Source organism: Phyllostomus discolor, chromosome 3 (genome assembly GCF_004126475.2).
Source record: "Phyllostomus discolor isolate MPI-MPIP mPhyDis1 chromosome 3, mPhyDis1.pri.v3, whole genome shotgun sequence".
Taxonomy (NCBI): domain Eukaryota; kingdom Metazoa; phylum Chordata; class Mammalia; order Chiroptera; family Phyllostomidae; genus Phyllostomus; species Phyllostomus discolor.
This window is the reverse complement of record NC_040905.2, coordinates 206,946,141-206,970,022: the sequence shown is the minus strand read 5'-3', so window position 1 is coordinate 206,970,022 and position 23,882 is coordinate 206,946,141. Positions and strand designations below refer to the sequence as shown.

Genomic DNA, 23,882 nt, shown 5'->3' with positions numbered 1-23,882 from the left:
AAAAATAAGAGTGACATTGTTTTACATTTTTACAAATTACTATATGGTTAGAAAGAACACAGCTGGATTCTCATATCTGCTTGTTTTGAATCGGTAGCAATATGACATTTTGGTTAAAGACTGTAAAGGAAAACTGGCCTCACACATGCAGTTGGAAAGGGGATGATATTTTAGTAGCTTTTCAGTAATTGTGGATATTTTCTTTGGTACTGTATCAAATCTTAACGAGTAGTTTTTTAAAGGTTAGGTATAACGTGGAATCTGAAAGCTAGTCAGTGAACTTTCTATTCTCTGTTACATTAAAATTAACTGGACTGTCTTGCATTTTAAATGGATCTTTTACTCATGTAAGAGTTGTAACATTATGCATTGATCACCTGGAAAATACTAGGTTCAATTAGATATGCTAATCTTCTAAACGTTGACACATTTCAACATATGAATTTGGAAAATTACATTCTTATTATCACCGCCAATCTCACCAGGAAAGTCTTTAAGTAGTGGGAAACCGTGAAGCTCACAGAAGTGGACACAAGTTTTCCAAAATTCTAACTTTTATCTGAAAGCTGGAGTGTTATCATTGACAACAAATTCTACTCTGTCGGGAAGTGACAGGCTCATTCTGTTCATTTTCAAGACATGTCTGACAAATACCCAAGTGTGAACAAAGACAGTTTGTCTGTCGGTCTTTCTTTCAAGTGAAAATGGTGTTTCGTGAAAAACAAACAAGAAAAGAACAGGTAGTTAAGCTCACAACTCAGTCACAGAAGGGCTTTTCCATTGTCCCTCTTATCTCTTCACATCGAATATTAGAAAGATGTGTGCTCAAGGGCTGAGATGTAATTAAATAACCTTTACTGCTTCACCACAGACACTATTTCCTTTATTTTAATGGTGAGAGAAGAGCACAATGACCAGGAGCACAGTTTGTGCCACTGCCCTGCTTTGTGCTAAAGGCCCCGGCAAGTTTACCCACCGCAACTGGTGCACCATCGGTGCAGGTGTCAGTACAGTGGAAAGGACAATAACCTTTTATTGCTATGAATTTAGTCTGCTCTCATGCTCTCCACCCCCAAAAAGCTCTTAAGGACCCTCAGCGGTCCATGAAGAGTACAGTTTGAAAGTTGCATGTTTAGGACAGTGGCTCTCAGCTGGGGCTATTCTGCCCCCCAAGAGATCACATGCCAGTGTCTGCAAACATTGCTGGTTGTCTCAACTGCAGGGGAGGGACGTGGGGGGCATGCTCCTGGTAGAGGCCAGCCGCCCACACAATAAAAAAATTACCTGACCCCAATGTCAATAGTACTAACAATGAGAAACCTTGGTTTAGAACAAACAAAAATGTAAAAAGGTATTTCCCTATTCTTTAAAGCATTTAAAAAATAACTGCATAAATTCTAATAAGTGGTTATATCAAAATTCATTTAGCCGTTCTATTTTTCAATGATTAGACTATATCTAAATTTTGCAAATATTAATGTTATGAAGAGCATCTTTCTGCGTAAGACTTCCTTATGACCGATTTCAGGACTAACTATATGTATTGGCGAATTATGTCCCAAAGGGCTGTAACAATGGATATTATCACTAGCAATGGTAAGTCTGCCAGTTTCACCACGAATGTGATTGTTTTAAAAAGTCACCCTCATTTCCCCTTCTTACCATGAGTTACTTCGTCCATGTCTGGACTAGTGACAGAATCTTTACCCCCAAAGTCAGAGCTGCACTCAGATCTCAGGTCTTCAATCTTATTGGGAATATCCTCAGAGGTTGCACTTATGCCTTAAAAAAAGAAAGCAAAAATAAACAGCAAGAACAAAATAACCACACAAAAAGTATGAGTTTTGGAGAAATGTAAACATTCTCAATTTTTCTGTGACTTGGTTCTATACATGTGAGTCGTTCGGTGTTATATCTTTTATTGTACTATTGCTTAAATGCATTTCCCTTGATTTGTACAATATAACCAGAATTACCAGGTGATATCTAAGTGCAGTAGGCAGCGGCTAGCGAGAACAGACAGAGTTATAGAAGGAACACGTACAGACCGTTTGCCAGTTACTCCAACATGCTCTATAAAAGCCACACATTAAATTCTCACAGATTTAAGGTCCCATAGAAATAATTTCATTTCCTGGAAATTACTCAGCTCTTAAATAAAACACATCTCTTTGCGATCAACTTTATAAATGGAAAGGTGGGAACACACCTTCAAGTCCTTATTCCTTAAAACAAGACAGACATACCCGACACAACACTGAGGCCTGGTGTGCTGGGGCGGGAACTGACCTCCCTGACATCCGTATCATCAGATGTGCTGCCCAGTCCAGAGCAGCTCTCGAGCTCCTGCAGACGCTCCTCCTGCTTTAGGTCTGGGGCCTCTAGATAGAAGACGTGAGGTGTCGCGTTAGTGATTCTGCTAGCATGCCCCAGCTTCAGCTTGTGACCCAGGTGATGAAAGCTCCCAGGGCATGAATGAAATCAGTGTAAATAGATTTCTGAGTCTGGGCCAGGTAGCAAAGTTAGTTGGATCAAGTGTTAAAAAAAAGTCAAGGCTGTGATTTTCATCCCAATTGAGGCCAGTTCGTTGTGCAAAGATGAAAACTGACTCCAGGTCACCTTTGGATGTGCTCTTGGTTAGCAATTGAACTGAACAAAAGAATATGAAATAACTTAGCATTAAACAAACCACTTTTTAAAAAATAACTTCTACGGATGCTCAAAAGAGTGAGGGAACCCTGCTGTCTCCTTATGGAAAGGTCGGCATGTCTGAATGTGTTAACGTTATACAACACACACCAGGATCACTTCATTATTCTTGTGCCAAGTACATCAGAGAGAATGGAATTCAGACACACAGTTATTTTTACTTGCATTCTGGTAGTTGACATTTAGTTGAAGGCAAAGATTTATCTTCGTAATTAGAAAAAAAGTAGAAATGCAATACATAAAAAAAAGAAAGTACAAAATACTTCATATACATTTATAATAACTCTGCACAAAAAATTCTCAGTGCTCCAGAGTCTCAATTTCAGTGCATTTCAAAAAATACATTAGGTACATTTAAAGGGTCAAGTTCTACTCTGGGATAAATCTAAACATGCTTACCAGGCATCCGACCACGCGGGGTTCCTGTTCTGTGACGAGTGAGTGGGAAACACTGGACTCAGTGCCCCACACAGAACCCTGATGAGTTACTGACAGCTGCCTCCAAAATAACTGAACACAGAGTCAGAAGGCACCTGCCACCTCAGCCTATGCCATCCAACACGGCATTTTTTCTCGATGAACAGAAAATAACCTCACTAATTTCCCATTTGAAATTCTTAGCAATAAGATTGCCTCGCAACACTTGTCAAATGTATACCTGAAAAAATGCCCGTCATATAGAAATTGGAATACCTTACATTTATAACTTCTGTGCAAATCAAAATGCAGAGAGTGACAGCATACTAACCTGAGTCACTTGGCAAAACCTCTACACTCCAAGCTTCGCTTGTTGTCTCTGATATGGTAGAACCAGTGCAGTGGTCAAGAAGTACTGACCCTGAACCTGGCAGGCACAGTAAACTGCCTAACATGTTCTCTGCTGCTGCACCTGTATAACCAGTGGGGAGCAAAAGGTTAACAAAGATCCTGAATGGGAAGAGCAGAGATCATGGAAAAAAGCCAAACACTAAGCTAACAAGATCTCTCTACTCTAGCCACAAGAAATAAGCCAAGGTAAGAGTAATTTCAATCAATACCACCACTAAAAACTCAAATTTCCCATTTTGGTCACAATGACACAAGCTCTTTTTCACCCACTGCGTCCTGCTCCCCTTGGACTCTCCACAGAGAGAACACATGGTTAGGGCAAGTCATTTCAACTCGCTTTCAGCTTGGTCTTCCGGTAAATTTTACGTGTCTGTGCCTAACAGCTCTCTAAAGTTTACAGCTCCACAAGGATTAAAAACAGTCAAGAGACATTTAACCACATCAAGTTATACTGGCTGAAAATGTTTTCTTCTGGCACATTAGCCACATACTCAGTCAATAAAATATCTTTGTAGGAAAATGCATCTTGCCTCTGTAGCACTCACTCAACTGCAGATACAGCTTACTGCTCAAACAGAGCTGACTGCGAGAAAAAAACGCTAAATACTTTAGCATTTGGAACAAAATAATGCAAAAATCAATTAAGAAATCTATTTACACTACCCCAAAATGCAAACAGAAACGATTCAATATTATTGTACAACTGTGTTAAACATATTCAAGTTCAGAATGTTCTACTATTTTTGATTAACCTATTAAAAGAACAATTCTACTTCAGTGCATGAAAAAAACTTTTGGCCCTGGATAGTGTGGGCTTAGTTGGTTGGAGCGCCTTCCCATAACCAAAGGACTGCAGGTTCAATGCCCAGTCAGGGCACATTCCTAGGTTGAGGGTTTGATCCCCAGTCCAGAAGTGTACAGGAAGGCAATCAACTGATGCTTCTTTCTCCCATCAATGTTTCTTTCTCTCCCTTCCTTTCTCTCTAAATGGAATGAAATAAAAAATGTCCTCAGGTGAAGATTAAAAAAAACAAACAAACAGAAATAACTCTTAGAAAAAGGTTACTGGTAAAGTGACCTTTTAAAGATATGTCATGACATAATTAAAAATGAAATAATGTCCAGCCCTGACTGGTGTGGCTCAGTGGACTGAGTGCCAGTCTGCAAACCAAAAGGTTACTGGTTCGATTCCCAGTCAGGGCACATGCCTGGGTTGCGTGCCAGGTCCCCAGTTGGGCATGTGCAAGAGGCAACCTCTCGATGTATCTCTCATACATCGATGTTTCTCTCCCTCCTTTTCTCCCTCCCTTCCTCCCTCTCTAAAAGTAAAGAAATCAAAAATATTAAAAAATTAAATAATGTCTGGAACCTGCCTGAACACAATGGGGGAAGGGGAGGAAGGGTAGTGGATGGGAGAAGAGATGAAACAACTGGCCACATGTATGTGTGACTGTCGAGGCTGAGTGACAGCTACACGGAGTTCATTATACTATTCTCTCGTATTTTCTTAAAATGTTCCATAATTTGTAAAGAAAACGAAGATGGTGGTTACAAGACAATATGAATCTTTTAGAACTCGCAGAACAGTCTCTTAAGAAGAGTGAATTTTAATGTTTATAATTATACATCAATAAACTTGATATGGAAAAAAGAAAAAGAAAAAACTGGTTACTTTTTGGAAATGAATTAATCCTTTCAGAAGTAAACTCAATTTTTAAGAGACTCTCAGTATCATATTATTCCAAAAGATTTCATAGCTATAATCTGTCAGAATTTCATTTTAAGGTAAGGTACAACATTTAGTCTCTAAAGAACATCCTAATCACAGACTAAGAACATATACTATATTCTACAAACCAGACTTGATGAGAAGCTAATTCAAAAGGCTGGTTTTTCTTTTTGGGGGAGGTGGAGAGTGGAGCTAAATGTAGTCGGGGAAAACATACCCGTATTTACAGTAAGTAAAGAAAAAACACACAAATGCCTTGTTATGTGCAGTCACCTCAGTTGCCCAGGTAAAAGGCCACACCCACATGTCTGTGAGAGCACCGACGTCCCCTCCCCCAAAGGGCGGTGGACAGAACCACTCAACAGCAGCCTTCCAGACATTAAACAGCAGTTACCTGCAATCTCTTGCAAGCGATCTTCATCAATGTTAGGGTCAAAATCACTTCCCAGGACATCCGTACTCCAGGTCTCACTCACTGTTTCTGATATATCCCTATCATCTGTCAGTCCCATCATGTCACGGATTTCAAACTTCCTCAGCTTATCATCAAGATTATCTTGTGTTGTGGCTATCAAAAACAAAATTAAGCACTTAAAAAATGGTAGCACAGCTATGATTTCTTAATCAGATATGAGGAACTTTATGTCTTTGATCTTCACTTTACACATTTTATAATTAACACTGAGCACAGAGTACCAAAACACTAAATTATTACCTCATGGATGCAGTCTTTTGCTCTCTGAACTCAGCTCAGTATCCGGACTTCCCCTTCTGGCAGATTAAGTGGGGCCACTGATGCCATTAATTGTTTCCCTCCATCCACAACCTCTGCAGCGTGACTCTGATCAAGAATCAGGGTATATCCCCCCTCTTTGAATTTGCACAGGCCTTGTTACTTGCTTTGGCCGAAAGGGTAAGGAGGAAGTGTGCCCGCTGCCAGGCTACACATCAAGAGACATTATAAACTTCTGCTCTCTCTCACCCTTGCTCCTCTCAAGAGAACAAGCTTAAGCTAGCCAGCTGGAGGGTGAGGGACGGCACTGGAGCAAAGCAAAGGTCATTCTAGGCCAGCCAACTCCCCACGGACCAAAAGACCGCCAGCTAAGATTAGCAGAGCTCCCTACTTGTCCACTGGTGATCGTAGGTGCATGAGTGAGCCCAGTCCAAATCGGAGAACCACCCACCTGACCCACAGACTTGAGAACAAAAAGAAATGTTTACTGTTTTAAGTCACTAGGTTTTGAGGTGGTTTGTTACATAATATTGTAGCAATAATTAAATGATAAATCTATACTAAAAAAATATTTTTTTGCCATGGCTGGTGTGGCTCAGTGGATTGAGTGCCGGCCTCAAAACTGAAAGTCGGTGGTTCAATTCCCAGTCAGGGTACATGCCTGGGTTGTAGGACAGGTCCCCAGTTGGGGGTGTGCAAGAGCCAACTGATCAATGTATCTCTCCCACACTGATATTTCTATTTCCCTCCCTTTCCCTCTCTCTAAAAATAAATAAAATCTTTAGATGTAATCTGTATGCACCCGTAATGATGCCATGGCATTTTCAAACAGAATTCTGTCCTCTGCTGAGACATAATTAAAAAATAATAATTTTTATATGACTTGGATACACCCCCCTAATTCTAGAGTTTTCTCTCTTCCCTGACTAATGAGAAGCAGTCTGCAATGTGCCTCAGCTCATGTCTTAATCTAGTGTCCACAAACCATAGAATGCCAGCCACCTACACCAACAGGGCCTCGAGGGCTTGTTAAGGAAATAACACCTTTCAAAAACTTGTGTCTTGAGCTACTAATATTTTGTTTTTCTGTTATTTATAGAAAATTTCATCCTAATTGATACAATGACAAATCGATCAAGTAAAATATACCATTACTTTTATTCAATATACACATACCCCAACTGACAATGACCTTTTCCTCTCTAAAATGGAATGAACCAGGATTTCTAAAAATGAGACAGGGGAAATGGCTTTTTCTTTTTATCTCCCAACTAATTTTTATGTGCACTAAAGTCTAAGAATCACTGCCTCAAACCCAGTTGAGGGCCAGTGCCCTCAACACTCCCTTGAAGGTCACCCAATGATCTTTAAATGCATAAATCCAAAGACCCTAAAGACCCTTTTCAAATTAACCTTCCTAAAGCATAACAAGGACCCTGCTGTTTTCCAGTCCTTACCTCCTGCTATTCCTGTAGTTGGTAGTTCCTGCAGAAGGCCTGGGTGGCTTCCCGCCTCTCTGACTGCCTAACACTACTTCTTTCCCCAGAAGGCTCAATCCCCAGTTTCTGCCAATGCAATGCCAGCCAGGCTTTAAGGCTAGTGCTTTCTTCCAATAAGCGTCTCCCTACACTTTTATCCACTGTATTACTCACACAGAATGGCCAATGCACTCTTATGATACTTTTAATCATTTGTGTACCATTCTCTCCCTCTTGTAGGTTCCTTGAGCCCTGAGGTTTTATGTTTGCATTTCTTAAAACTTTAATGTTACAGAATTCACACAGTTCATTTTAATTATTCTATATAATTTAAGTCTAAAGAATTCACTTACCAACTAAACACATCTTTAAGAAATGAAGGAGCTATGAATAAGTGCAAGTTTAACAGTTATGATATAATCAACTGTGTTGGCTGTGTTCAGTAATTTATTCTTACTGAACACAGCCAACGTACATGGAAACACACTGTTTATCCTGCAACCTGGTAACTTCTTTGCTGCTTGCCCAGCTATGTTCCACTCCACCTTACCTTGCTCATGCTCCAACAGCTGCAGAGCTTCGACTCCATTACTCCCAGAAGGTCCTGCTCCAAGTTCTGATACAGACTCTCCTTCCAGGTCTAGAGAGGACACTGAATTGGAACGATTTGAAGGACCTAAAAAAATGTTTCTACTGTGAGTGAGCTTAAACAGTCATGAGCCATCATGCAGGTAATTTTTCATGCCTTGATAAGGGACTAAAGACTAAATAAAGTGTTTTTAATATTGTGTATATTTCTTAAAAATATATATGCCCAATGCAACTTCCAGGGAATTATCCTAAGGAACAATTCAAAAATTCATCACAGGTTGCCTGTATCAGGTGGAAAGTGAAAGCAATCTACATGTCTAATCATAGAAGAATGTTTAAATAAATTATGAAAGAAAACAGCCATTACAAACCATGTTATTTAAGAATGTTAAATTTTCAAGGGAAATGCTACTGTTATATTGTTAAACAAAAAAAGTTTTCAAAACAGCATAAACCTAATCTTGCTCTAAATAAACCAAAATGTTAACTGTTATTAACAGATTGGTGAGATTACAGATGATTCTATTTCTTTCCAGCATTTTCTAGAATAAATGTATACTACTTATGTTTTTAAAAATTAGAGGAAAAAGCCCTGGCTGGTATGGCTCACTGGATTGAACACCAGCCTACAAACCAAAGGTTGTTGGTTTGATTCCCAATCAGGGTATATGCCTGCTTTGCAAGCCAGGTCCTCAGCAGGGGGCGTGTGAGAGGCAGCCACACACTGGTGTTTCTCTCCCTCTCTTTCTCCCCTTCTTCCCCTCTTTAAAAATAAATAAAATCTTTAAAAAAAATTAGTGGAGAAGTTATTATATGTTTATTTTAATGTTAGTAAACAAACTTTTTCATTAAAAAGTTTGTCCTAGTACACAGAATGACAGTCTCACTTCATAATCTTGCCTTTAAACTTATTTATTCCTATTTCCAGTGTATCCTTTGCTTCATAAAAGGTGTATGTGAATATACAGAATGTTAAAAGTACACACAACACCCCAAAATACTAGTGAGTCTATTTTTTCCATTTAGCCATGCATTATATCCCTCTAAAGGAGCTCTATAAGCTTAGAGAAATAAAAGTTCAACGTTAGAGAAATAAAAGTTGGTATTATTCAAGTCTCGGTAAAGACTTGTATCTTCTCCATTTTATATGACCATGGGTCTCCTAAAATCTTTCATTTTTTTTCTTGCAACCTTAATTTTATTCAACGAACAATTGTTCAGCCAACTGTTGACGATCTTTAGAGGAAAACTTCATTACTCTCCTCAGTCAGGGGCACAGACGGTATTAGTGTAATTTATAAGGCTCCTTTAAAGAACACAAACAAAAGACTACTTCAATCACACAACTCCTTGAATGAAGTAACCCTTCACCTTCAGATATTCCTTCCAGATTATCACTGCAGAGGGAAAAGCGCAAGGTTTTATCAGGTTTACCGTGGAGTTTGTTTTCATCGACAGGGACATCTCCTTGTCCTCCATCCGAAAGCTGCATGTTTAGGACCTAAAAAATAAAATGCCATTGGTTTGTCACAACGGAAAGAAAACAAACTATAGCAAATGCGTATTTAAGTTTTTAAAATCTTAAATTATCATTTTAAACTAAAAAGCAACCCACAAGGTCCTACTCAAGCTTTCAAGTACCCCGAGAAGAAAAGCGTGGCAGAAGAACTGAAGCTATGCGCTTCCATCGCCCTGCCGGGGCCAGAGCTTGAACAGGCAATGGGACAGCGGATGAGCAGTGGTCAGGGTTGTAAGAATCAGAAGACTTTGGGGCAGCGGGCCGGTCCTCCTGGTTCTGCCATGCGCTGGCTATATAACCTTGGGTAAGTTATTTAAACTCCCTAAACCTCAGTTTCTTCATCTCTAAAATGGCGATAACAGTGTGTATGCTATGGAGTTGTTGAGGATTAAATAAAAAGGTGCACGTAAAGCGTTTGGCATAGTTAAGTGACATTAAATTCACAGTACAGTTTTTCAAACGTTAATTAAGTTAGCAGGAAGAAAACATATACACAAATTATCTTGCAAGCACCAGAACTGAATCAGTCTAGTTTGAACCTCCACTTGATCACCATATACACGTGGCCATAAAAGTCCATACCAGAAGCTGATGTAACTTCCAGCCATCTCCAGCTTAGAGCTGATGGCCTTTTATAATGTTTTCTGTTTGTCAGATGGTTCCAAACAATATAACTACTTCTCACTCTCCATAAGCCTCATAACTCAGCTTTGTGTGTATCTCCAACTTAATGAAGAACTGAATGCTTCTTTGGAAAACTGTGTTTTAAGCACACCTGGAACTTGAACTCACAGTCATTGGGTTCCTAGGCTGTTGCTGGGAAATGAAGAAGAGTATCCTTACTTAAAAAGAAAAAAACAAAACAAAAACTAACACCAAAAAACCCTGGAGCTGCTGTGTAGGACTTGCACTTAAATGAGTAGATTAAAGGTTTTTTTAAATGGTTCTATATATTGTATAATAACATTAAAGACAATTTTTTTTCTATTTGCTTGAAATTAAATGCAGACATAAAAATTTTACATTCTGTATGTTTAAGATAACTCAGACCTTTAAACTCACAGTAAGTGATGTGCGATGAATGTAGATCAGGCAAAACCTATCTAAAGGCCTAGAGAGTGGTATGAATTAATGAATCAAAGGCATCAGACCTTTGATGCCTTTGTGCTGTGCAGACATCTCCCTGCGGAGGGACACAGACTGCCGTCTTCGAGGCTGCCACTGAGCTGGGGCTTGGGGACAGTTAGCAGGTAAGGTAAATACCACAGAGCTCTCTGACTGCCACATTCAGCTGCTTTTTCCCCTTATTAAGCACCCCCCTCGTTGTTGTAAGTTTTTTGTTACATTCCAAAGTTCCTAAAAAGTTGATCTTGACAGCTGTTTCCATCTCATTCATTTTTTTTTGTGGGTGCAGTGGGACCGAGTTTGGGAGTTGGACAGACCTCTTTCCTACGAGTAATGCCGCAGTTCCAAACACAGCCAACCACCAGCTTCACTTTGTCAACCTCTGTAACTGGTCCCTAATTCTCAAGCCAGGACTAGGTGTCCTTGAATAGTAAGCCGTCACTGTTGAACGTTAAGATGCTGCTGCTTTTGAGGAGCAGCTCCTACCTTTACAGAGTCAAGATTTCTTCTTTCCTTTTGCCCGTCCCAAACTCTTGTTTACAACTATTTTAAATCTGATTCCCATACCCCCGATCTCATTTCTTCAAAATATTTTTTTAGTTTTCTTTTCACAATTATTGCTTCCATTTCTTCCTAACAGGCCAAAGAAAGTATTTCTTTTTTTTTAAGATTTTACTATTTATTTTTAGAGAGGGAAGGGAGGAAGAAAGAGAGAGAGAGAGAGAAAACATCAATGTGTGGTTGCTGGGGGCTGTGGCCTGCGACCTAGGCATGTACCCTGACTGGGAATCGAACCTGTGATGCTTTGGTTCGCAGCCCGAGCTCAATCCATTGAGCTACACCAGCCAGGGAAAAGGAAGTATTTCTAAAGAATGTATGGCTCTTTGAAAGCAGATACGCCACTGGTATATCATTAAAGAGGAAAGTAACATAAAACACTTCCTATAAGCCACTGGAAAAGTCTCTTCAATTTCCATACCACGATTTCCTGGCTTTCTGCCTCTTCTACTACTAGGAAAATTCCTTCCGGTAGGGACCTGGTCACCAGCTGCAGGGCCACAGATGCACTACTGTGAAGGGCCTGCAGAACTGTTCACAGGAAGTTTAGCATCTGCTGGTGAGTCATGGCGGGCCCACTGAAGATAATGAAAAATGTTCACTTAATGCATACTGAGCGCATTAAGTGCTTTACAGAAGCAAGTGACTATGAATGGGAATAGAATCTAAATTTCTTAACATTAGTGGCTACAAGTTAAATGTAACAACACACTCATACCTCATTTTCTGACATCATCCCTGGAGTCAGCTGGGGACCTGTCCCTAAGGAAATGACCAACACTTCTTCTGGCTGCACTTCCTGGATGGTTTCTTGAGATGATCCTTCATGGTCCATATGTAAGTCCATCAGTACATTGGTACGGCTTCTGCTTCGAGTCGCTAATAAAATAATTTAAATAAGAAATTTAGAGAAAAAGAGAAAATGAAGAAAATGGAACACTAAATACAAAAATATATTTTCTATTAATGTAGAACATTTGCGCATGCACAAGAAAAGTGGTGAGAATATGAATAAGACAGAAAAAAAAAACCTGTATCTTCCCAGTTACTCTACTGATGACTAATACAGATCCCTCCTTCAAAACTGACAATCAGAAATAATGACCCACGTTCACCTGACAGAGAGTGACAAACAGATGACCACACCTGCAGAACAGCAAACACGTCCCAATCAATTTAAGACGGGATGACAGGAAAAGCATTACCCTATTTCTTATCTGTTCAAGACACCTTCTACTATTTCTCCTATGAAAGTATTGAACTGTCACCAGCCTCCCACATTCATAACTCATAAGCACTAGAAAATTTAACATAGAAATCTGGTAGCTATACAAAATAATATACATTAATTAGGCAACTGTTGACAAAACCTAATCAATTTTTGAAAATACACTGTTTTCCCTGAAATGTATTAACCTCTTTCCAAAGATGGAGGAGAGATTTCCCGATGTTTGATTACAAGTTTCCTTTCTGCTTACTGGAAACGTTCTAAATTAATAAAGGATATAATTATTTGGGGATGTTTTCCCCTATGTAATACTTTCTTTCTAAAATAGTCCATCCTATAGAACTTCTGAAAGATCTGGACAGTTGGTAATAATTTCTCGATGAGTTTTAGTCTTCTGTGATTGAGTTTCAATTTTCTTTCAGAGGTCAGTAAAATTCAATACAACCAGAATACTAACTAGAAATTCTATTTCAGTGCAAAATTATCAAAAGCATAGAGCAAAACACTCCATAGTAACAAGTCTTTCAACTTCACTTTGAGTGAAAAACACAGAAATATAAACAACCATCTTCTCTCCCCAGTGCTGTAGATGTATTCATTAATCACTCTTACTTTCAAAATTCAGGGCACACAACAACTTTGAAAAGTCAGGTTCACCTCACTATCTTCTACTGAATTGTGAACGTAAATTCAACTTCATGAACTACATGAATCTTAAGGAACTAACTTCATCATTTATAAAAATGCAAGTAATCAAAATTCATGTAACAATTTACACAAAGCAAAAGCAACATGCACATGGAACACACTCTTATAAGCTATTTCTTATGAGAAGTTATACAAGTAGAGGAAGAACAGCCTATTACCCACCAAACGGGGCTACTAGAGTAATATGAGCAGAGAGATTGGTGGCTGAGGGGTCCCAGGCAGCGATGGCTGCTAACTGTTGTCCTGGGTTGCGAAAGCATTAAACAGAAAGAAAATCAACCCTCTGAATAACGGACACATTTTTTAAAATATGAAATAAATTCAATGACCAGGTCTCATGACTATATAAACTAATACTGGGCCAACATGTAAAGTTTACTTCCCATTACATCCATATTTAATGATACTTCTGGATGATAAGAAATGAAAGAACTAAAGCACAGGAGTGAATAGGGAGGACAAAAATCTCTAATTTACCAAAATTCATTTATTCCTTCATGTTAAAATAGTACAAATAGCCTATAATATTAAAAATCAAGTGTCAAGCTTTACTTTTTTGTTTTTAATTCTGAAAAATGACACTTTGGGATGATGACAGCCAAAGCCTTGAAGAACACGATGCCATATTCCTGCTGATGATATTACCCCATACTGTGTTAAATGTAAGGTAGGTTAATGTTAAGAAACTGACCGTTCTTAACACATCAGCTCATGGAAGTTTAAATGTGAAATTCCATTCTTCAAAATGTGTAAGATACAGTAACTATTCATGTTCCCTATCGCCGAGCTCCTCATTATCACTAAAAAACTGGCACTAAACTACTCTGCTTCCTTGGCCCAATATTATTTTACTCTTTCCCTGTCTTGTTTACTGTGTGTAGCTCCCTTTCATCCCTCAAGAGAAAGTGCAGGCTCCCCCCCTCCATGGTCACCTTCTCTAGGCGTCCTTGTAATTCTGGATGCTCATGTCCATCAAACACTTGGTGCCCTGAAGGGCACTGCTCTCTTCTTGTTTTCCCCAACCGGACTACCAGCAGCTCACTTAGAGCAAGGGCACGCATGTCCCAGGGTCTTTGTGTCTCCAGCGTCTAACACAGTACCCAACCTGCAGGATCGTGATTGTAATACCTACTCTTTCAGTGTGGGTTTTTTGCTAAAATGGATTAAATGAAACAACATTTATGAAGTGCTTACTCAATGTCTGGTAACAGAGTATATGCTCAATTTTTTGTTGAGTATCTATAAATAACAAATGTTTACTAAGTGAATAAAACTTAACCTAACTCATAAATAAATGAATAAATGACTAAGTAAAATGGAACTTTTGTTTATTTTATAAAATAATTAGATAGCTCAGCTGATAAAAGACTAGTCATTAATAACAATAATGGAAAAATAGTACCTATGTAGTTTCAACTTTACTGACAGAAACTTCTAATATTATTTTACTATATTATTTACAACTTTGTAGGCAAGACAAGGCTACATAATTCAAATAATGACTCCTTGTAATAAATGACACTTTCAAAATTTTGCAAGAGACACTAAAATACAAAGTATACCATAGGAGGCATGATTTCAATAATTTATGAAAAATATGTCTAAAGGGAAAGCCTGCTGCTAAACCTTAATTAATCCAGTGCAATTACAAAAAACTGAATTACTATCAGTATACATGGAGACAGATGTTTCCAAATTATTTAAAACTATATTTCAAAACACTGAGCAATAACAAAGGCTAATAAAGAAATATTAAATTTAAGGTAAAGCCCCAATATGAGAAAGTCTCTTTACCTATAGGCAATCGATTCTTTTTATTCGCCGGAGTGGTTGCTGGAGACAGCTGAGGGGTACTGTAGGGAGTCATTTCCAAACTGCTGCTCTTCCACGGCTTTGCCTGGGGTAGGTTTGCCAATAAATTGTCGAGAGCCATTCTATCTTCTCTCAGTTGATCTCCAGACATCACACTCTTCATAAAATTCACCTGGCAAAAATAAAAGGACATTAGCTAGTGGAATCAATTTTTCAAACACAATATATATTTCTCACACAAGGTACTCATCTATGGCTCTGCCACGTGTAGATAAATGACTTCTGGGGAAATCCCATTAAAGAATAAAGCCATTACCAGAGTAATAAGTTGACTGTAGGTTATATAAACCACAGTTCTGCTCAACCCTTCCAGGAGATTAACAGGGGACATTGGAGGGGTCTCCACTGCCCGGCCCCCAATCACAACATCAAGGAAAGCAGCAACACAGCTCTGTTAAAACAGGAAAAGATCAGAGTGAAATATCTCCTCTTTAAAAAAAGGAAACAAAATTGCTGGTTAAGGTGGACAGGCAATGCAAAAATTTTGTCAAAACTTTTCTTCTTAAAAATTATATTAAACCCACCATTAAAAAATTTAAACTCTCTATGAATTCATATAGAATAATCGCCAAGGTTCTCTGGTACATGAAACAAACATGATACAGAACAGTGCACGCTGCCCTGTCCAGGTAGCTCGGTTGTAGCATCGTCACAATACTTCAAGGTTGCCAGTTTGATCCCCAGTCAGGGCACATACAAGAAAGAATCAACCAATGAATATATAAATAAGTGGAACAAATCAATGTTCCCCCTCTCTTTGTCTGTCTCCTTTCCTCTTGCTCTCTAAAAACCAAGAACAGGCTCTGGCTGGTGTGGCTCAGTAGACTGAACGCATGCTGCAAACCAAAGGGTTGCCAGTCCCATTCCCAGTCAGGGCACATGCCTGGACTGCCAGCCAGGTCCCCAGTATGGGGCATGAGAGAGGCAACCACACATTGATTGATATTTCTCTCCCTCTCTCTTTCTCTTCCTGTCTCTTTCTTAAAAAAAAAAAAGAGTAAATAAAAATCAAGAACAAACAGTGCATGCTGTCATACCATTTGTGAAAAGGGAGGGGTAAGTGACTAGGAAAATATATGTAGGAATTTGCTTGTGTGTCTCTGTGTGTGTGTGTGTACACGGGTACACACATACACACACACACACACACCCCTCTTGAAGCATACACAAAAGACATAATATCAAAAACCTCTTGGGGAGGAAATAAAGGCTACAGATCAGGGGTGGAAGGGAAATTTTACTGAGTAACTTATGCATTTTAAAATAGGGTGAATGTTGCCTACTCAAATATGATTAACTAAAATTTTATTTAATTAAACTAAATGGACAAGGCCATGCATATTAACTCAGGAAATATACTTAAAATTATACAGTTATTGCAGATTTGATTTAATGACAATTTTTAAAAATTAATCTTAAAATAATCTTAATAGCTCCTTGGTTCTTATTACAACAGGATCTCTTCAACACTTCTATAAGCGACAATTAGTAATCTTTAGTGACATTTTCCTTTAAATGCTGCTGATCCATCATTATATGCACTATAGCTATACCAGAGTCATGGAAAGAATATTTAATCCTTTATCCACCACCTAAGAACAAGATTTAAGAAAGAGAATAGTCAAATTCACTAATACTTGGGCAGGATTTTCTATAAACACTATTTCCCACAACATAGTACTCATTCTTACTTTGTCAAATTTTCCAAGGCTGCTCTTTGTCCGGGGATCTCCCTCTTCCGAGCCAGTCATTGCTAATTGTTGCAAAAGGCGGCCAACCTGCAACCCAGAGCAGAGGTAGGGAGACACAGGCTATAGACACAACACCCTCTCTCTCTGAAAACACTTCCATTCCATTCTAAAAATCTGCTTCATAATAATATCCATACCACCTGATCAACATACAAAATAGGGTCCCAATTCTGTATCTTTTCTTTTGTGTATCAGGTTGTATTATACTTAGAATTAAACAGAATACATAGAACATTTTGCTTTAACCTCTCCTTAAACATATTATACCAACATTAGGAAATAAAAATACAACACCTTTCTTTCTGACATTGTACTTTTCATGTGCTCATAAATTTTAGAATTAACTTGTAAAAGCTGACTCAAACGACTTAAAGTTACTTGTTCGGTACCTTTCCCTACACAGCTCACAAAGTAGATTTCCCCCCTAGATTTAAAAGGAAACAATTTTTAGAAAGCATATGCTGTTTGGAAAGTAAACATGAATTCAGAGAGCAAGTTCCCTATTGCCAAAAGTGAACTGTTAATTCACTCTCTTTAAAGAAACTTTGCAAGCCCTGGCTGGTGTAGCTCAATGGACTGCATGCTGGCCTGTGAACCAAAGGTCGCTGGCTCGATTCCTGGTCAGGGCACATACCTGGTCCTCGATGTTTCTTTCTCCCCGTTTCTGTCTAATTTATTTATTTCTGTCTAAAAATAAATAAAATCCTTAAAAAAATAAAAACACTTTGCTGAAAGTTAGTATCGTATAGCATCATCTAGTTAATATCTGGGACAATCCTCGTCCCTTACTACTCATTTTGAAAATATATGATTCAATCTCTGTTGAAATGACAAAAATAAAAACTACAACTACATTGTCCTAAGAATAAATATTTCACAGATGAAAAAAATTTTTTAAGTTTTTATTTATTTTTAGAGTGGGGGAAGGGAGGAAGAAAGAGAGGAAGTGAAACATCAATGTGCGGTTGCCTCTCACATGTGCCCCCTACCCCCACCAGGAACCCTGCCTGCAACCCAGGCATGTGCCCTGATTGGGAATTGAACCAGTAACCCTTTGTTTCACAGACTGGCATTCTATCCACTGAGCCACACCAGCCAGGGCAAAAATTTTTTATTTTATTTCATGGATTCCAATATACTTAATTGACCAACACCCCATTATGATAGAATTGATCATGAAAAAAAGATTATTATTTTTTAAAAAAACTCATCCAAAGATTCCATTCCAAATAAACTCAATCTCTTCTTCACAGTATTTCTAGGTAATAAGATATGACTAAAAAATTCCCTTAAGAAATAATAACATGATTTCGGTACTTCAGATAATTAGGGGAAAAAAGTGCTAATACAGGTCCAAAAATCCTTTCTGAAACTCTTAGGTTCAGAAGACTTTCATATTTCAAAATCTGGAGATTTTAGGAAGATTGGTCAGTATATATATGTAACATGTCCAGTATTTAGGGTATCATCCCATAATCAAACACATTGACATTTTTGCAGCAAAAAATGAGTATTTGTTAGCACTAAATGGAATAATGAACAATTACAAAACAGCCTCATCTTAGTTCAGACTAGGTTTTGCTACCAAATGAAGTATAAAAGGCTCAGTTTTCAATCATTCTGGATTTTGAAATCATGGGAAGTGGGCTTGTGAAAATTCAATCAAGTATACGTTCATATGTGTGAAGATGCCATTTAAAGACACAAAATGTTTTATGAAAACAATATTTTTAAATCCCAATATGATTGCTTCTGTGTCTTAATAAGAAAGTATGGCCCTGGCCAGGTAGCTCAATTGGTTAAAGTGTTGTCCTGATACACCAGGGTTGCAGGCTCAGTCCCAATCAGGGCACATACCTATGTTGAGGGTTCTGTCCCTGGTCAGGAGTGTATGGAGGCAACCAACAGACATTTTTCTCTCACACTGATGTTTCTCTCTTTCCCTCTCTCAAAACAATGAAAAATGTCCTTAATGAGGATAAAAAAAGAATCTGCCTGGGTGGTGTAGCTCAGTGGACTAAACACTGGCTTTTGAACCACAGAGTCACCGGTTCAATTCCCAGTCAGGGCACATACCTGAATTGTGGGCCAGGTACCCAGTAGGGGGCCCCTGAGGGGCAACCACACATTGATGTTTCTCTCCCTCTCTTTCTCCTTCCCTTTCCCTCTGTCTAAAATAAGTAAATAAAATCTAAAAAAAAAAAAAGAATTAACCAATGTTGATTACATAAATAAGTGGAACAAGTCAACGTTTCTCTCTTCTCTCTCTCAAGTCAATAAAAAAAGGAGCAAATATTTAGGACGGTCTAAGGAAAAAGAATGGTAAGAATCTATGAATACTGTCATCACATTTTCTGTTCCCATCCCCACTGCCGAATCAACTGATTTTAACCTGAATGCCACATTAATAATAATAGCAAAAGCATACCTGCATCAGATTGAATCTTGCCACCTCATTAATAGGAGCATCAGAAATGATTCCGTACTGCTCTGGATTGACAACTGCGGGACAGATGAAGTAGGCCAGCAGGAGATCAGTGCACATTGCCCTGACCTCCCCGACCTCCAGTCTGTCTACACAGGAGAGGGTTTTATACATCTGCGACACAATCCACCTCAAACTGTGTGGGAAGCAGTATGTGTTCTGTTTGAGATAACCAATGAATTTGTTCACCAAGGCCACTAGTTTGGCCTCGTTGGAATCCACCATCTCTTGAACCTTTTGCCTGAATCGATCCGAGCCTTTCTCTCCAAAGAGTTTTTCCTGTTGAGACGGGGAGAACCTCTCAATTAGCTTATTTGGGTCGGTTTCCAGATGATCTTCATCTTCCACGAGCAGCTGCATGATAGGCTCATGTAAAGTAGCTGTGAGGAAAAGTTTGGCAGAAAACAGTCCTTCAGAGAAAAGTTTAAATAAGATGCTGAAGGCACAAGTTCCTCTCCTCAAAAGTCGCCTGGGGTTGTCACTTTCTTTAAGTTCAAATTCAATCAAGTATCTCAAAACCTGAAGGAGGTAGCTTTCATCTTCTTGCATTATGCAGTTGCCATAGAGGGAGGTAAAAACTGTGTAAATAACACTTTGTGTGTTCTCCTGATTAAGTTTCTCTCCAGCAACCAGAGAGGAGGCAATAAGACGAGGATTTTCCCTTAATCGACTCAAGAATTCTCCATAAGCAGTCTCCTGAAATCCCAATTGCTTGTACCCATCAACAAACTGTGTATCTTCCAAAATCTTGGCATGTTGGCAACATTCAGCAGGGGAAGCTTCAGCACTAAAAAATGGGCAAACCAACAAAATAATAAAATTAACAACAACAATAACACATGTACTATACCGAAACATGGAATGTGAGTTGATTATAGTTCCAGCAATGCGATCACTCTGAATTGCTAAAATCCTTTAGACCGCCAGCACCTAAAGGTGTAAAGACAGAAAGAAAAAAGGACAAACAAGAACAAATTCCTCACATTAAAACAGGTTCAATGAAAAGCACCAGGAAGTAACCGTTATCCTGAGCTCTTTCATCAAAAATTAGGCCTGCCTCATTTTGAACTTCCCTTAAATGGATCCATACAGAGTGTGTACTGTTCTGCATCTGGCTTCTTTTCCCAACATTACACCTAGTACTGCTATTCTCAGAGGTAGAAACTGCTCTTTGGAAAACAGAACATGAGGTGTTAACACAGTAAAAAACAAGGCTTCTAAAACTGAAAAGTAGATATACAATAGTGAAATACGGAAATGTACATATTAAAATGTTAGGAAAAAAGTAGAAACAAGACAATTTACTCTCTACACTAATAAAATGTGTATGTACAAAGATTCAAACTTCACTGGTGTGGTATAAAATATTAATGCTTAAGTAATAATTCTCTATAACAGTGCTTAAGGGACTTAATAAACAAAATAAGCAAAAACCTTAATGTTGATTTAAACCCTCTGAAACCAAGTACTTGTTGGAAATAGATTCTTTATTTGCAGTTAGTAGTTAACACAGAGCCAGAGTGGTTTATAAAGTGTAAGACCTCAAAATCTTTTCTTTACCTGGTTATGATAAGCCGATCCAAGTTAATTCTCTGTTGTTTAGCAATCCATGCTGTGCGATACAACTTTTCCGCTGTCTTGAGTACATCTGCATTGAGCCTCTGAATGAGCTGTTTCTCAGAGTTTACATACAAGCGTTCCTGCTTGAGGTGATGGGCCAGGGTATGAATATCTAACTTCACCATCTTCAAATGTGGAAAAGGTACAACAGCTGATCACTAAGGGTAAAAAGACAAATTTTAAAACATCAGGTTACTGAAACTGTTTTCTAAAGCAAAAGGGATTGAATATATTAAGAATAAAGCAAGCCCTGGCTGGCGTAGCTCAGTGGATTGAGCGCGGGCTGGGAACCAAAGTGTCCCAGGTTCGATTCCCAGCCAGGGTACATTCCTGGGTTGCAGGCCATAACCCCCAGCAACCGCACATTGATGTCTCTCTCTCTCTCTGTTTCTCTCTCTCTCTCTCTCTCTCTCCCCCCCCTTCCTTCCCTCCCTAAAAATAAATAAATAAAATCTTTAAAAAAAAAAAAGAATAAAGCTACATTTAGTAGCATGGTTAACTCTAATTTTAAAATAATCTATATAATTTTTATTATAGAAGCATTATGGGTTCAGTATAGAAAAACTGGTTAAGTACAGATAAGCAAAAAGAAACGCTCCTAATAAGGCCACTGCTCAGAGACAGCCACTGCAAAATCCCTGTGTATGTCCTTCAAGGCCAGTGTCTGCTTGTCAATGCTGTAGTTTCCCTGACTGCTCTTTCACACTGCAATCAACTGACATATTCTGTTGGCTCCATCTTCAAAACACGTCTCAAACATGACTGCTTCTCACCATCTTCATCACCTCTCCCCTGGAGCTCTATAACCACCACTTCCTAACTCATCTCCCTGCTTCCTTCCTTACATTCCTCGAGTCCATTCTCTCCACAGCATAGAGCAGGGGTGTCAGACTCATTTTCATCGGGGGCCATATCAGCCTCGAGGTTGCCTTCAAAGGGCCGGATGTAATTTTAGGACTGTATAAATATAACTACTCCTTAACAGTTAAGCGAGAGCTTGGCACTGCAGCCAGGTAGAAACAAGGTGCTGGGCTGGATAAAACATGGTGGAGGGCGGGATTTGGCCCACAGGCCTTGTGTTTGCCACCTGTGGCACAGAGTATCCTTTCAGCTTCAGTCAGATCATGCTATTTATTCCCCGACTAGGAATCACCCGAAGCCTCAGCATTTGCTGGTCCCTCCATCTCTGTCTGGGAGGCTAGTCCTCCAGATAGCTTTACAAGGTTGCCTCATTCAGGCCTTTCCTTCGTGCAGGTCTCTCTGCTCCAATGTCTATTTAAGAAGGCCATCTCGGATAACTCTTTCTAAAATAGAAAACATCACTTCCCATTCCTTCTTCTGGCCTCTTTAAAAGCACTTCCCCCTATCTAGAACTGTATTACAGGTGCCTACTTGCATGCTCAGCGTGCTTAGAGCATGGCTTCCCCACGGAACGTTAGGGCCACCAGGGCCAGGGCCCTATACTTACAGCTGCCCTGGTTTTGTTCACTTACAGCTGTACTTTTGGGGCTGAGGAGAGGGCCTGGTTCACAGCAGGAGTTGAATAAATATTTGCCAAAGGAAAGAATGATATCACACAATTCTTATTTATCCAGTAGCTAAATGAACTGATTAAAATAGCACACATATTTTAAAGCATTATTACTTAAGCTATGCCCTTGGACCTAGAATGCCTGCCAGACCACAAATGTTTTATATCAACAGCAGAAGTGCCCGTGGCCCAGAGAGCAGAATCCAACATTGTGTCCAGACAGCAGGCAGTCATTAAATTAGACAAGTACTTCTCATTAAGAATTAAACATTATGATTCTATATTCAAAAGTTGCTATGAAAATAGAGCTTTAATGTTTTCACCATAACAACACAACAAGAAAATGATAACTATGTGAGGTGGAGGATATACTGAATAAAGCTTACTGTGGTAAACATTTTACAATGCATATGTGTATCAAGTCATCACATTACATGCCTTAAATATGTTAAATTTCAATTACATCTCAATAGAGCTGGGGGGGAAATGTGGTCCCAGCCAATCAGATTCTTAAGTGACCTTAATGGATCTACTTGGAATTGATCAAATACAACTTATAATGAATTTAGATTCTAAAAGAGAAGATAACCTAGGCCACAGAACTCTCAATGTTTTTAGAGATCCAATGAAAACATATTCCTATATATAAAATAGATATTTTGGTGCTAAAATAAAAAAATTTAAACATGGCACCAGGTGAAAATATATTTAAAGCCAAATTATTTAAAGGATTTAACAACTTTCAAATAAGTTTGGTTTCAGAAATGTTTTAACTTTCTTTTATTTTAATGAACTATTGATGACTAGGAAAATTGCAGATATGACCATATAATCTGATTGCTATAATTTAATTGCTTTAAAAAAATACTTTCTTGTACCTTATCAATTCCCTACCAAACCATGCAAAGATGTTATTCCAAATCACCTATATGGTTAAAGCCCCCAACTGCTTTCCTCTTAAAAGGTGTGCGTGTCTGCTTCCCCAAGGCAATTAACTGTCAGTCACAAGGACATATGTGTACATCCAAAAAACTGGTGACATGCACACACATACATCTATAATCTTACCAACTCAGGCTACAGAAAACACATAGCAGAGTTCCACGTGGGAACCCTGAGATCCTCTAGGGGGCTCTAAGTCCATACACTAAGAACAGAATCATTGAACACATGATTATAATTACGACAAGTATTATAGGTAATGAACACAGTACTGAATCGGCCCTTAAACATCGGTATGCTTCATTAATCAGTTCTGTTACCTGCAGTACATAATGCAAATTCTCTGAACTCAAATTTTTTTCATCCAGAAAATGTGGACACGATCTCTGCATCAATTGTGTGCCTGGCACAAGCAACATATTAGGTACCAAGGACACAAACAGAGAATAGAAACCTGTCGTGCCTTCCAGGACTT

General features: G+C 38.7%; 1 protein-coding gene and 1 long non-coding RNA gene across 11 annotated transcripts in view; one reads left to right on the top strand and one right to left on the bottom strand.

Annotated features, from left to right (window-relative positions):
- Positions 1-23,882, bottom strand: part of GAPVD1 (GTPase activating protein and VPS9 domains 1) — a 62,685-nt gene that overhangs the window by 19,565 nt on the left and 19,238 nt on the right. For 4 of the 10 annotated variants that reach the window (XM_028505830.2, XM_028505857.2, XM_036022227.1 and 1 more), the window contains 12 exons: positions 20,875-21,092; positions 19,258-20,101; positions 16,770-16,856; positions 15,335-15,469; positions 15,001-15,190; positions 11,989-12,149; positions 9,440-9,569; positions 8,028-8,153; positions 5,661-5,834; positions 3,458-3,598; positions 2,247-2,381; positions 1,663-1,782 (listed from right to left, as the gene is read on the bottom strand). In XM_028505830.2, coding sequence (XP_028361631.1) covers positions 1,663-1,782; positions 2,247-2,381; positions 3,458-3,598; positions 5,661-5,834; positions 8,028-8,153; positions 9,440-9,569; positions 11,989-12,149; positions 15,001-15,190; positions 15,335-15,469; positions 16,770-16,856; positions 19,258-20,101; positions 20,875-21,059 — 2,428 coding nt within the window. In that variant the 5' untranslated portion in view covers positions 21,060-21,092. Of the gene's footprint in view, positions 1-312; positions 1,140-1,662; positions 1,783-2,246; positions 2,382-3,457; positions 3,599-5,660; positions 5,835-8,027; positions 8,154-9,439; positions 9,570-11,988; positions 12,150-13,368; positions 13,450-15,000; positions 15,191-15,334; positions 15,470-16,769; positions 16,857-19,257; positions 20,102-20,874; positions 21,093-23,882 lie in introns of those variants that run through there. The other 6 variants (XM_028505866.2, XM_028505841.2, XM_028505821.2 and 3 more) reach the window with 5 other exon arrangements.
- LOC118499812 lies at positions 7,203-23,570 on the top strand. The gene is made up of 3 exons (XR_004902348.1): positions 7,203-7,782; positions 18,384-18,393; positions 23,560-23,570. It is a non-coding gene; the product is annotated as an uncharacterized LOC118499812 (long non-coding RNA).